This window comes from Phlebotomus argentipes, unplaced genomic scaffold, assembly GCF_947086385.1.
Source record: "Phlebotomus argentipes unplaced genomic scaffold, Phlebotomus argentipes genome assembly scaffold_4, whole genome shotgun sequence".
Lineage (NCBI taxonomy): Eukaryota > Metazoa > Arthropoda > Insecta > Diptera > Psychodidae > Phlebotomus > Phlebotomus argentipes.
In genome coordinates, this window is record NW_026776174.1 from 3519197 (window position 1) to 3531628 (window position 12432).

A 12432-nucleotide genomic window follows, 5' to 3' on the forward strand; every position below is an offset into this window, starting at 1 on the left:
GTCCATGAAAGGCTTGGAAATCCACAAAAGAAGGAAGAAATGGAAAACACACGCGCGCGATCACAATACTGATTAAATGCAGATATTTTCCCCATCACTAAATTTCACTTACAATTGCGTCGTGCTGATCAGATCAAAATCTCCCACCAAATCCTTACGGTGTGCTGTCCTCCTGGGAGCTCTCCTTGTCGCCCACCTTCACACCGCTGTAGTTGTCGTTGGGCACCGATGCCAGCAGCTGCTTCGTCGACGAGCTGGATGAGTAGCTGTCGCCTGAGCTCCGTGTCGATGCTGAATTGCCGCTTATCGGGCTGTCCGGCAGTGACTGAGCAGCCTCTTTGAGCGCAGCCACGGGAGTTGACAGCGTCGAGAGGTTCTCCTTGGATTTACCCAAGCTACTGCTGCCATTCTCCGAGTACAGAGGACTCAAGATGGTCGTGTGAGGATCTTCGGGGGTGTAATAGTCAGAATCCTCAGCACCAATCACTGTCATTCCATCCTTGTCATTGTTCAGAATTGGTCGTGATTTCTTCTGGATGCAGGAAAAAACACACATTAACATCAATTTCTCCTTCCCAACACGATTTATCCAGCCTTACCCCTTTGTTCTCCTTGTCCACCTCATCGACATCCGTGTCAGTGTCATCAATGGACTCCTCCACTCCGTCAATGTGCAGCGCAGATCCTAGTTTGTTCTCTCCGCTCGAAGCAGTGTTCAACAGTGGAGACAATCTCTCTGTCTCACTGTCATCATCATTCTCCGGTGTGGCATTCTTCTCATTAATCACCTTCACGTTGTCGTGAGATGGCCTCAGGAAGCCTTTCTCGCGTGGATTCTTATCACGACTCTGCGGCGCTCTGTTCATCAGGGGTGAATGCTTGGCCAACAATTCCTTGGTCACGTTGTTGTCCTCCTTCGACATCAGCACCGACATACGAAACTACAATAAATCGCAGAGAAAAAACCACATCAAACTGCTGTGCAAATCCATTGAGAAATCGCGTGATCAAGTTAAGGTCAAGAACTGTAATTGCGATTCAATTCACCGGATTTTCAATAGATTTCTATCGGAGTAGAAATGCGTGTAGCAAATTCTATTAGACTCTCACCTCAGGAGTATTGAGATTGCCCTTGTCCTTCCCCTGCTTCTCCGGGTCTTTTGGGCTCACTGCATTCTTCCCATTGCGATCGAGGCTGCGATTGAGAATCTCTGCCGCTTGCACTGCGTCAGTGTTCTCTCCATCGACTCCATCTCCCGTGCTTTGATGCCTGGTTGTACTTCCCGGTGGGCCGTTGAGAGCCTCAATCAGAGCCACGGCCATGTAGCCATTGGGAATATTGTCTCCAGCGTCCTGTGGCGCCGGAGCGGGCATCAAATGATGCGCCGTCGAGTTCTTCTGCACGGCACGGATCTGCAGCAGGGCCTTGAATGGAGCCCTACAGATGGGACAATTGTTGGCCTGGTAGCGCAGTGAGTCGGCACAGGAGTTGCAGAGGCAGAGATGTCTGCACGGAAGAATCAGCGTATCCCTGCCATCACTCATGCAGATCACACACTCACTATTGCCCTCATTCTCATCATCACTCGAGGACTTGTTGATGTTCTTGTTCTCGATGCCGTAAATCTCCTGCAGCAAGTAGCTCAGTCCGTCCACAAAGATCTTCTGCTTCAGTGCACGCAGCACATAAGTGCCGTCCGTGTGGTGATCCACCACGCAGATAGTCGTGTGGGATTGACGGTGCTCCTCCACGCCCTCCTCCACGACACAGTGGATCGCAATGGGAATCACATCGCGCTCGCTATTGTAGGCCAAATCGTCTTCCGAGAAGATTGAGGGTGAGAAGACGTGACTGGGCTGCGAGAAGAGCTGATTCACGCCACGCTTGAAGTGATATGTCTCTGATGTGAGGGCAGAATCACGCGTTAGGAAGCTCACGGCGCCCGCGGAGACTTCCTCAGTGCAGAAATAATAGATGGTTATTGCACACTTGGCATCCGAGTCGAATGTGAACTCCACGTTGAAAGCATTGCCACCCTTTCCCACTTCTTGGATCTTTGTGTTGCTCGGGTCGGCCTTCACGAACCTTATGGACTCTTTGCGGATGTTGACGAGACACTTGAGTGTCTTTGTGGGCTCATTCGCCTGGGGCGGCGGATAAGGGAACTGGAAAGCCAGAGAAGCAACCTTCAGTCTTACATTTAGACTGTCCCAGAACGTCTCTTACTCACCGGAGTGGGTCGATTGCCCAGGAAGTTGAGGTCGCCATTCTCTCCGAACAAGTAGGACTCCGGCTGAGGTGTGTCGAAGCGCTCCCCGCCCATTATGAAGTGGCTCCCGAAGTAGGTGCCTGAGATCCGGATGCATTTCAGGTGAGAAATTAATGAGAAATGAGGTTAATTGGTCAGATTGATGGGAATAACAGATCAATTGAGAGGAAAACATTCACCTTCAGTGTTGATATCTTACTTTACGCATATTTTACTGTAAAATACTTCAATATCACAACTTCAAGTCACGGAATTACCAAGAAAAAAATGCTTTATTGTCAATTTTGTAATTTTTATCAATGGTTTTAGCATTTCTTATCACATTTAACAAAAATTAAAAACTCAAAATACCTTTTTTCAGGACTTTTAAATTTTAATACATGATACAACTGAGGAGTAAAATACTCGTAAAGAACCACCAATGTTGTCAATAATGTCTGCCACCACAGAGATTTTTTCTCACCCGATCTCGGCGGATATTTGTAGTGATTGGACACAATATCAGCTTCCTCCACTGTAGCATTCTGTCTACTAGCTATAGCACCCATTTTTGCTAGGAAAACACCCAAATCCCCAGAGAAAACCACTCTTTTCACCCACTGAGAAAACTCCTACTCTTTCAGCAAAAAACTTGACGTTTTCTGACACAACATAGAAGTGTTGCCCGATGACTCACCTTGAACTCCCCCAACTCCCCAATGCTTTTTTACATAAAACCCACGTTTTAATCATCAATTGCCTTCATTTACTTGAAATTCATCTAATTTTGCCGTATTTTCTTTCATCTCTTTCCTCCCGGATGGAATTGTGGAAAAGTGTGGAACTCTTTAGCCGAGACACCATGGATTCTATATATTTCTTGCTATGTTTTGTCCAGTGACAATTTGCCTTTGAGCCAGGGAAGTTTGTGAAAATATTTTCTCCGTGAAAAAATGTAATTTCCTCTGCGAAAAACCATCTCACACGAGTCAGAAATGCTTCCCAAAGTGATATTAATTGCCTGTGGGGCCTTTAGTCCCCCCACACCGATGCATTTCCGCATGTTTGGTGAGTATTTTGCATTTTTCGCACTCCGCATTGCAAATGCCAGTGGCGTCGCAATATCGATCAAACACGCGCTCTTCCTTTGCAGAGATTGCCAGGGATTACTTCCAGCAGATGGGCACCCACGAGGTGGTGGGTGGCATTGTGTCGCCCGTGCACGACTCGTACGGCAAGAAGGGCCTGGTGGCGGCGAAGCATCGCTCGGCAATGCTGAAACTGGCCCTGAAGTCGTCCGACTGGATCCGCGTGTCTGAGTGGGAGACGCACCAGGATGGCTGGACGCGGACGAGAGTCACGCTGCAGTACCACCAGAACTACATAAACTCGCTGCTGAGCGACGACAGCAGTGACACGGTGCCTGGATGGCTGCCCGGGAACCTCAAGCAGATGAGCGGAACGGTGCAGGTGAAGCTCCTCTGCGGAGCTGATCTTCTGGAATCTCTGAATGTGCCTGGGCTGTGGGATCCCGATGACGTAAGTCGTGATTTTGTGCGACATCATCTGAGGCACAATACTGAGGCATTGTATTCTCGGCAATTGCGCAATCTTGTGATGTCTTCACACAAATATTTAGAAAGCACTTTTTGCAATGCTGACGAATGGCTCAAAAGCTCGCAATATTGCATATATAATTGCATGTTACAGGTCTAGGAATTTTCCTATGAATTTACAATTGATAACAACGACTATTTAATCGATTTTTAGCAATTGAATTGCTTACTTTATTTACAATTTCCTCGCATTGCAGATTGAAGCAATTCTGGGGCACCATGGAATTGTCGTGATCTCGAGGAGTGGCTCGAATCCGGAGCAGTTCATCTTCAATTCCGACATCCTCAGCAAGTATCGTCGCAACATAACGATTGTTACCAACTGGGTGCCAAACGAGGTGAGCTCCACGATGATAAGGCGCCTGTTGAGCCGCGGGCAGTCGGTGAAGTATCTGCTGGACGATTCCGTGACTGATTACATCATGAAGAACTCACTCTTCGGGGCGAACAGTCAGTGAGTAGATTACTATATATTTTCCGGGATTCAGGAACAATGCGTGGTGTGCGTGGATGCATTTTTGGTCGAATGTTAACTCATATGTTTCTGTTTTCGTGTGCAATCGTTTGTTGGGACTGATTCAGTAAGTACATTCTAACGCCAAATCACAATGAGATCGCATACTTGCATCCGCCATCGCCGAGTGGTCGCGAGGATGGCATCGTGCTGAATCTGCACCAGGTGGACAATAGTGTGCGCCAGAGGCAGTTCGAGGAGATGGACGAGACGGACTTTCCGTCCCACAAGTCGCCCACGAACTCCACGAATGGGAGTGGCGCCGAGCTGATGCGCCCGAAGATGTTCTGCTGCGGTGACTCGCTCAACATGAAGACACTGCGCAATCGGCCCGGGCAGGCGGTGCAGATACGCACGGACGCGTCGGGGAGTCACAGCGCGTACGACCCTGACGAGGTGGGTGAAGATGATGATGATGATAGCACATGCACATTAACTGCACTCCCAACGGGCGTCGATCGGTCTGACGAGGCCTCGCAAACCTCCAGTGACGACGTTGAGACTCTCTCCTCCAGGAGCTACACGGATATGATTAAGTTTGTCTTCACAGAGCATGGAATCAGAGTCATTAGTGACAAGGAGTACGTTGTCTAGAGAGAGAGAGAGAGCCTTGTTTTGCCGTCGGCGGAGCGAGAGAGGATTCCGCAATTTAACACAACTTCCACTGTAGACTTCCATGCATGAGTGGCTCAAGAGAGCCGCTCTGAGAGCCAATTTATTGTTCCTCCTACTAACATTTGTGCAGTATTAGAAGTGATATTAACATTTTGTAGATGATTGCATGTGGAATTGCATGAAAATAATTTATGGTGCGTGTGTAAATAAGACTTCCTCTCTGCTCTTTTATTTCACTAGAAGTGACATCACTCGTTTCCTCCACTCCAATTCACAAAATCTCTGTCATGTCCATTTCCGACAAGTGCCTAGAACACTATTTATGATAGTGTTCTAGGGCACTTGTCGTCATTTATAAATGCATCATGAAACCAATCTAATTTGTCTGTAACATAGAAATCATCATTGAGAAATCTCTTCACTATATTCTAGGTCAAAAATAAGTATTTTTGTTCCTTCAAAGTCTTATCGCTGTGGTAAGAAAGAAAGTTGAGTACTCTTTGATGCCTTTGCCCGAGCGCGCAAATCATGAGCCTTTCAGTGTTTGTTTTCATTTGACTCTCGATGTCGTGACACACTTGTTAATCATGTTTATCCCAGATTAGAATCTCTAGCCACTTATATTATTTTTACTTTTCCTTGCAGTCCTCAAGCTGCATTTTTTATTGAAGTATATTTGCATTTTTTTTCCTCACGTGAGCGCATAATAATAAATTTCACTTTTCAGGTCATTCTCCTTTCAGAGCTTTCTTCCGCTTTCATTAGCTTTACAAACTCTGCTAATAATATACTTTCTTGTGTGAAACTCCTTTTATCGTTGCTGATGTAATTTACTTTTGGAATATTTTCAGTAGAATTGAATTGGCAATTAAGGGAAAGAAAAAAAGCACTTTACAAGTTTCTGCGCTATATTAAACTTTTCTACTGAATTTATTGAAAACGTTACTTGAATTACTCTCTCTATCTCTATCTCTTTGGAAGCATGATAAACTATTGATATGTTTCAAAATTTCCATTCCAGGTAAAGAATAAGAAATTGAAGACAACCGCATGCCCCCTTTAGATGATGTTCGAAGACCAAAAAGAATGTGTTGTTGTTTTCCGGCTGCTGTTTTATTCTTTTGTGATGTTTAACTGCAAAATATTATGTCCTTCTGTTCCTTTTATGAAAATTTTTTATTTCACTGTATAAAATATCCATAAGTTATTACAATTACATAAATCGATTGAATCTAGAATTCTAGTGTTAAAGGAATTTTTTTGGCAGAAAACTTTATTCATGCTCTTCTCTAGTAAGTTCATAAATAGCCGACATCTTATTGCGTTAAATCTTTTTTTTTTGTGTTGAAAATCTAGGAAAAAGACTATTTATTTTCTATACCAGTTTCAAATTCAAAAAATTACAATAGACTTTAGTTGAATAGTTTAGTCTTAGATGTAGATTAAATAGTATTTTACTACATTATCATGATGGGTGAATTGATATTTTAGTAATCAAAGATAAAAAACAACCACTTGTTAAGGATAGTCACAGAATGCGTGCAATTAATTGTGAACATGCTATTGATTTTTATTGGAATCTAAAAAGGGTTTAAACGTGCCTTGATTATTATTATTTGCTAGGGCTCAAAAATGGCAATTTTAATCCTCACCATACTTTCTTTAAAGCTTTTGGAAGGTGGCTTTATAATTTTGTGACTTAATGAGGTAGTTACCGAATATTTTGCTCAAAGAATCAAATTCTTTCCCGAAGAATAGCGGCAAAGAATGAAGAGAAACATCAAATCACCCACAACTTAAAAAATAAAAACAATCTTAATCTCTTTAGAAGTGATACGAAGTAACTTGCTGAAACCATTGATATAGTATTTATTTAAAATAGTTATATACTGTACCATTAATGAAATAGATTGATTGAGAGATTATACACAGATGTTTTGTTTCTTATAAAATGGCAAAATATGACTAACGATTTCGCGAAGAGGTTCCAGAGTTTGAGCACCCAGTGTGTGACATTCTGAGTACATATTTGATAAGATATTGTGAAGTTAAAGCTTCTGTGGAATTAAAGGGGTTTTATGTATTTGAATTTTTTGACGAAGAGAAATCATGTTCACTTGGGAAATTTATGTTCTTGTCTCTGCAATCGAGTTTCGACCATAAATCTTGACTTTATCTACGACTAGGACTAAAGTCGAGAGGCTCTGAACCCCTCTCTTAAGATCTAAGAATTCCAAGTATACTCTTACTCGTGGGTATTTTCTATTGAGTATTTTGCAACACAAATCTGGAACCCGAAAAAATACCTGGACAATATGGACAACGCGTAATTCAGCTAAAGTACGGCAACCTCAGTGTTTTTTGGGACTGGAAGTCTTTCCACTGTCCGCAGTTCCGTCGCAGTCACACCAGGGCGTCTTTGCGTGATCGCACTGGAGAGCGACGTTCAGCACCGTGACTTTGGCTCCGTCAATCTGCAACTCGTTGATGGACGAGATGTCATACTTGAGTGTGTGCAGGCCAGTCTCGCGGTCACGCTTTCGCGTCACTTCGCGCTGATTGAAGCACTTGGCCGTGTCCCTCTTGCGATGCGCACGATCGTGGATGTGCCTGAACGTGTCTTCGATGCCCGTCGTGATGTTCTCCGGCCGGAAGACTTTCAGGCCGGCATCGAGGATGCGAGTGTAGAACTCGTCGTCCTCGAGGCCCCAGCCCCAGTATCTGTTGGACATGCCGCGCGTGGCCTCGAAGTGCTCCCGCCGCACGAGCAGAATGCCACCCACGAAGGTGGGATAGTGATACTTGGGGTGCAGCTGAGGCGAGGCCACGTGGAAGGGCCCCTTGTCCGGGAAGGCGTAGCTCAGGTTGCTGTTCATCGGCAGCAAGTCCACATCGTGCATGGCGATGTAGTCGAAGAGGGATTTTGTGTACAAGAATCCCACGTTGATGAGCGAGGCACGGTTGAAGCGGAATCTGTCCACTTGATTGAGCACAAAAATCCTGTGCGGAATCTTCTGGCGATTGAGGAACTCCGTCATGAACGGAGCGAACTGCAGCAGCTCCTCGAAGCGATCCCGAAATGGCACCAGAACGGCAAGTCTCTTCCTTCCTGACGCACCAGCATCCTCCACACTGGAGTCGGCATCGAGAGTGTGCAGAAAGCTGGACTTGTCGTCGAAGTTATCACAATTGCAAGACTCTGGGAGAGAGACAGAAAAGAATGCGGACACGTAAGTATAGGGAATGCAGAGGGGGCTCACGGGGCGGAGGACTCACCTAGAGAAATAGGAATAACACTGATAAAACAACTAATGATAAAACAAACTATAACGCATATGCTAAAGAACCTAATATAGGTCACACGTGAAAACATTTCGATGCGACTTGTGGCTTCCTTTGGCCATTATTTAATTAGAAGTGTATCACGCGAAATCTTCATGTTGTCAGCAAAAGTCCAAAACATCAACTCGACTGACTGACAGTTCTCGTTCGCGGAAACTCTTCAATTGCTATTTTTCACATACAGCGCATGTACTATGTTTCTGTGCCGATATGTCATCTCGCCATGTCGGCGTGCAAGTCTGCTCTCTTTGTGATTGCCAGTGATTTACGATAAACAGCTGAGAATGGAGTCGAAAGCCATGGAGTCCGTGGCTAGCCAGTACCTGGCCTCCATCAACGGCATCGCGGCGCGGATTGCCGCGGACGCCGCGACTACGGTGGCCTCGTTCGAGCATCTCTGGCTCACCATGGACGCCCCAGAGCGTGCATCCACCCTCACGGACGCCCTCATCGAGCCCGAGATTGTGCTGAAGTACCTCCGAATGGGAGCCCCGCCGTCGCCCGTGGAGCCCGAGCCTCCGCCCGATGAGCACGGCGCCCCGTTTCGCTGGCACACGCGCAGCCAGCTGAATCTGGCTGGCAGCGGCGCAGTGCCCTGCGGCGCTCTGCTGGGCGCCGCCCCACCCATGAAGACTGCACGACCAAAGGTGGCCAAGCCTCGAGCGCCCCCGCCGCCGCCGCCCGCCCGGCCAGCCGCCATCGTGGCCACGGAGCAGCACGACGACACGGAGGCGCTCGTGCCCGAAGATGAGCCCCCCAGTCCGCCCACGGAGGAGAAATCGCTCCTCGGCGAATACTCAACTAACTATGACTTCCTCAACAATTGGTAGCAATTCCCGTAATCTCACTCGTCACAATAAAGATATTTCTAGACAGCCAAACAGACTGTTTTTGTCAGAACTTAATTACCGCACTTGGGGATCCAGTCATTGAGGAAATTGAGATTTGCATGCTCTGTTATTCGTATTGTGAAATTTCCCAAAACCCCGGAAATTAATGTTTTAAAGATGTGTTATTTCATTCATGCCAATCAACGAATGGATGAGATGCGAAACAAAAAGACAAAATTGCATTCGGCGCTTTCTTCGATGAAATCGCAAATTGCGTGAGCAAAAGTGACCTAATAATATTGTGCGATCAACAAAAACTGTTTAGGGATCAGAAAAAGTTCTTTATTTATATATCCTAAAATACAGTTTTACAATTACAAAAAAAAATTTGAGAATACTTATTTTACGAGTAGAAGGCATCGATTGTCACTGCGTGGGAAATACTTATTGCTAAGGCCACTTGAGGACGCGTCCAAAATATCACCAAGAATTGAGTCGAATTCGGGAAGATGCAATGGAAGTGTGAAATGCGTCAAATGTAGGTCTTCTTCACCTTCTTCAGCGTGTCCGTCTTGAAGAGATGCGGGTCCTTCTCGAGGCTCTCGGTGCTGTTCTTGCTCTCGTGCCGCCTGTCCTTGTCCAGATCCACCAAATCCAGGTTGTCCAGCTTCCTCGGCGGCTGAGGCGTTTCGGGCGTGGCGTACATGTGTTGAGTGTTCATCAGCAGATTGATATCCTTGCTGTGCGCCATGTGGCGCGACTTGGACCACGTGAGCTGATTGCGGTGCTCCAGCGGCGTTCCGGCGCCCACAAGGGGGCACTCGTGGCGACACTTGTGTCCCACAACCACGCCCACGAGTCCACCTACGGCGAGTGCCACCGCAGCCACGGCCACCAGAGCGACAGCCATCGTGTGGGCGCTGTACGACGCCGCGAGCGTCACCTCGGGACACGTCGTGTTCCTCTCCGTGGCCAGGAAGCCCGACTGCGGATCCCTGCCCACGGACGACACGGTCCCACGCGTCACAACGCGCTCCTCCACCCAGTTCTCCTCGGGACACACCGCATGCAGTGTGCCCAGAGCGTGGACCAGTCGTCCGTGACTGCGACAGGATCGCGTTTCCTCGTGCCACCCACAGTGCGGGTCACGCGCCTCCACGCACGACGAGCACGACGTCCAATTGCCGCAGTGGGCCTGTGGCACGCTCACCACTGCGTTTTCACTCACGACCACGAGGTGATGCTCAACGGCGCGCAGCTGCACGACTCGCTTGCCCGGCGGCAGAACCTGCGCCTCCCACACCACCACAGTGGCGCCTTCGGGCGTGGTGTAGAACTTCACGAGGCGCCCGTGCGCCGTGCCCGCATACAGCATATTGTAGCTCAGTCCATCCACACCAAGAGTCTCCACCGTTGTCACTGAAGTGAGCAGCATTTTCGCCCCAGTGGTCACCAGGACAGGTCGGCCCTTCTGCGATGGAACCGCGCGGTCCATCAGTGGGTGGGTTTTCACGAAATTCACCGTAGCACTCGGCAGAGTGCGTGAGTCATCGACACACGTTCCCGGTCTGGGATCGATGGGTGTGACGCCTGCGGGAACAGGAAGCCAATTGGACCTGCAAAGACAACACAATTCCAATGAGAACCAAATTCCCAACGAGATCGAGCTTGAGTGACTGACCTGGAGTCCTTCTGCGCCTTGAACGGCCCCTCAAAAGCCTCCAGAATGTCTGACATGCGGAAGGAGCACACAGCGCTACCCTCGATGGCATTCGGTGGTGTCGTAAAGACTCCATACATTACGTCCTCCTCGTTGATCTTCACCACGTCCGTCGTGGCCACGACGTGGTCAAAGTAGAAGGGATAATCTCCGGGCAGGGAGCAATTGAGTCGCGCTTTCAGGAAGGACGTCCAGCGGTCCAAAAAGCCACCGGGTCCTCCGCGATCTCCTCGACAGACACGTCCAATGCGCGAAAAGACCGCCTTGCCGCAGTTCATGTGCTCCATTGCGGTCTCGCGGAACACGAAGAAGACGTAGGCATCATATGCGGTGGCGCTCACGAAGGCCGGCTGGTTGAGCTGCTTCAAGTCGTACTGCTCAGTGCGTTGGTGCTCCCGGTAGATCAGCGGATCGCTGCCCGAGAAATCCGCCACAGTGCCGGAAAACAGCTGGCCATCCGTGAAGGCGTACGTCGAACTGTGTGTGGGACTGTAAGGACAGCGTCCCTGCGCTTCCTCGCTCACACCATCTCCTTCACCGTCCAGTGGAGTTGAGTAGTATCTGCAATTTATTGTGAATAATCGAAATTATATGAATGCTAATGGAAGATCGGCCAGACATTGAGTCGTCTGCGACATTGATAAGGTTTTAGCAGCGCAGAACAAGAACCGAGTGAAAAAGGAACAACGCGAAGAGACAGTCCGTTGACCTCTTGGCCCTGATCCAGAATCCCGAGGTGAGATATGGCAACATTATCCATTTTAAGCCACCACCACAGCACTGCACACCCCGGAAATAGATGACTCAGGTCTGCACAACACCATTTTCGTATGCACTGTTATTATCTTATAAGCTCAACAACCTCAACACCATGCAAATGGCCATCTTTAGTATACCTGCACAACGGTTTGTACGAGTTGGTGCCACAGATCATGGCCTGCTGGGGTGACACCTGTGCGTAGATGCGAATGTAGTTCTGGCAATCGTCCTCCTGCTTCCCTTTCAGCGTGCACAGCTCCCTGTGGGCGTCCGTGGAGGCCCACGAGACGCTCCCCGCCACCGTGAGCTGCCCGTCCTTTGCCACGGTGACATTGTAGATGACGTTGCGACCGCCCAGCAACACGGAGCCCCCGCCGCCCAGCAGTCTCAGGTGGTCCTCCGTGGTGTTGCTGGCGAAGTGGTGCGACGGCAGTCGAAGGTGCGCATTGGGGGCATAGTCCCAGGCGGCCGCGAAGGGCACCAGGAAGCCCACAATCGCCAATGCCACTCGCTGCATCACAGGGGCGAGTCAGGCAGGTGGGACAGGTGAGTCATCGTGCGCTCCAGCGCCTTCCCGCTCGAATTGTGGCCACTCCGTGTGCACTGGGGACAACTCGCGGGGGATCTGCAGCACTCGTGGGGGCGTCGCGAGGACGAGAAAGGCACAAAAATAAACAGGGAGAAAGTCAACAAAATAACAAGGCAAATGGCGTCCAAAGGCACTACTACACACTATTTTATGGCTTTCGCACACTAAAGCAACCAGTGATTCAAGTTACGTTCCGCG

General features: G+C 48.4%; 5 protein-coding genes across 8 annotated transcripts; 2 read left to right on the forward strand and 3 right to left on the reverse strand.

Annotated features, from left to right (window-relative positions):
* Positions 1 to 154: 154 nt before the first annotated feature.
* Positions 155 to 2922, reverse strand: LOC132257946 (probable E3 ubiquitin-protein ligase MGRN1). Of its 3 annotated transcripts, none has more exons than XM_059755016.1 (5): positions 2734 to 2922; positions 2232 to 2350; positions 1111 to 2187; positions 600 to 941; positions 155 to 529 (listed from the first exon to the last, which is right to left on the reverse strand). In XM_059755016.1, exons 1-5 carry the CDS (start codon positions 2816 to 2818, stop codon positions 155 to 157), a joined length of 1998 nt encoding a protein of 665 aa, XP_059610999.1. In that variant the 5' UTR covers positions 2819 to 2922. The 3 variants fall into 3 exon arrangements, with proteins under 3 accessions (XP_059610999.1, XP_059611000.1, XP_059610998.1); XM_059755017.1 differs by having other exon boundaries at positions 155 to 532; positions 1111 to 2166; positions 2734 to 2921; XM_059755015.1 differs by having other exon boundaries at positions 155 to 532; positions 2734 to 2921.
* Positions 2923 to 3015: 93 nt separating this feature from the next.
* LOC132258267 (nicotinamide/nicotinic acid mononucleotide adenylyltransferase 1) lies at positions 3016 to 6512 on the forward strand. 2 transcript variants are annotated; one of them, XM_059755488.1, is made up of 5 exons: positions 3016 to 3317; positions 3403 to 3788; positions 4063 to 4319; positions 4448 to 4775; positions 6016 to 6512. In XM_059755488.1, exons 1-5 carry the CDS (start codon positions 3245 to 3247, stop codon positions 6055 to 6057), a joined length of 1086 nt encoding a protein of 361 aa, XP_059611471.1. In that variant the 5' UTR covers positions 3016 to 3244; the 3' UTR covers positions 6058 to 6512. The 2 variants fall into 2 exon arrangements, with proteins under 2 accessions (XP_059611471.1, XP_059611472.1); XM_059755489.1 differs by lacking the exon at positions 4448 to 4775.
* Positions 6513 to 6630: 118 nt separating this feature from the next.
* LOC132258268 (beta-1,4-galactosyltransferase 7) lies at positions 6631 to 8453 on the reverse strand. The gene is made up of 2 exons (XM_059755490.1): positions 8271 to 8453; positions 6631 to 8193 (listed from the first exon to the last, which is right to left on the reverse strand). Exons 1-2 carry the CDS (start codon positions 8365 to 8367, stop codon positions 7346 to 7348), a joined length of 945 nt encoding a protein of 314 aa, XP_059611473.1. The 5' UTR covers positions 8368 to 8453; the 3' UTR covers positions 6631 to 7345.
* A 109-nt stretch (positions 8454 to 8562) lies between these two features.
* LOC132258269 (actin nucleation-promoting factor WASL-like) lies at positions 8563 to 9211 on the forward strand. The gene has a single exon (XM_059755491.1). It carries the CDS (start codon positions 8621 to 8623, stop codon positions 9164 to 9166), a length of 546 nt encoding a protein of 181 aa, XP_059611474.1. The 5' UTR covers positions 8563 to 8620; the 3' UTR covers positions 9167 to 9211.
* Positions 9212 to 9492: 281 nt separating this feature from the next.
* On the reverse strand, positions 9493 to 12375 carry LOC132257441 (semaphorin-1A). The gene is made up of 3 exons (XM_059754332.1): positions 11783 to 12375; positions 10848 to 11447; positions 9493 to 10782 (listed from the first exon to the last, which is right to left on the reverse strand). The coding sequence occupies exons 1-3, from the start codon at positions 12160 to 12162 to the stop codon at positions 9699 to 9701; spliced, it is 2064 nt and encodes a 687-aa protein (XP_059610315.1). The 5' UTR covers positions 12163 to 12375; the 3' UTR covers positions 9493 to 9698.
* Between the last annotated feature and the right edge of the window lie 57 nt (positions 12376 to 12432).

Excerpts from the sequence above, each read along its gene's own strand:
- LOC132257946 (XM_059755015.1), bottom strand. The coding sequence starts at position 2,818 with ATGGGTGCTATAGCTAGTAGACAGAATGCTACAGTGGAGGAAGCTGAT. Across the intron at positions 2,351-2,733 it reads CAAATATCCGCCGAGATCGG|GCACCTACTTCGGGAGCCAC; the intron begins GTGAGAAAAAAT and ends TCCGGATCTCAG. Across the intron at positions 533-599 it reads TGGACAAGGAGAACAAAGGG|AAGAAATCACGACCAATTCT; the intron begins GTAAGGCTGGAT and ends TCCTGCATCCAG.
- LOC132258267 (XM_059755488.1), top strand. The coding sequence starts at position 3,245 with ATGCTTCCCAAAGTGATATTAATTGCCTGTGGGGCCTTTAGTCCCCCC. Across the intron at positions 3,318-3,402 it reads GATGCATTTCCGCATGTTTG|AGATTGCCAGGGATTACTTC; the intron begins GTGAGTATTTTG and ends CTTCCTTTGCAG. Across the intron at positions 4,320-4,447 it reads CTCTTCGGGGCGAACAGTCA|TAAGTACATTCTAACGCCAA; the intron begins GTGAGTAGATTA and ends GGACTGATTCAG.
- LOC132258268 (XM_059755490.1), bottom strand. The coding sequence starts at position 8,367 with ATGTTTTCACGTGTGACCTATATTAGGTTCTTTAGCATATGCGTTATA. Across the intron at positions 8,194-8,270 it reads TGTTATTCCTATTTCTCTAG|AGTCTTGCAATTGTGATAAC; the intron begins GTGAGTCCTCCG and ends TCTCTCTCCCAG.
- LOC132258269 (XM_059755491.1), top strand. The coding sequence starts at position 8,621 with ATGGAGTCGAAAGCCATGGAGTCCGTGGCTAGCCAGTACCTGGCCTCC.
- LOC132257441 (XM_059754332.1), bottom strand. The coding sequence starts at position 12,162 with ATGCAGCGAGTGGCATTGGCGATTGTGGGCTTCCTGGTGCCCTTCGCG. Across the intron at positions 11,448-11,782 it reads TCGTACAAACCGTTGTGCAG|ATACTACTCAACTCCACTGG; the intron begins GTATACTAAAGA and ends AATAAATTGCAG. Across the intron at positions 10,783-10,847 it reads AAGGCGCAGAAGGACTCCAG|GTCCAATTGGCTTCCTGTTC; the intron begins GTCAGTCACTCA and ends TTGTCTTTGCAG.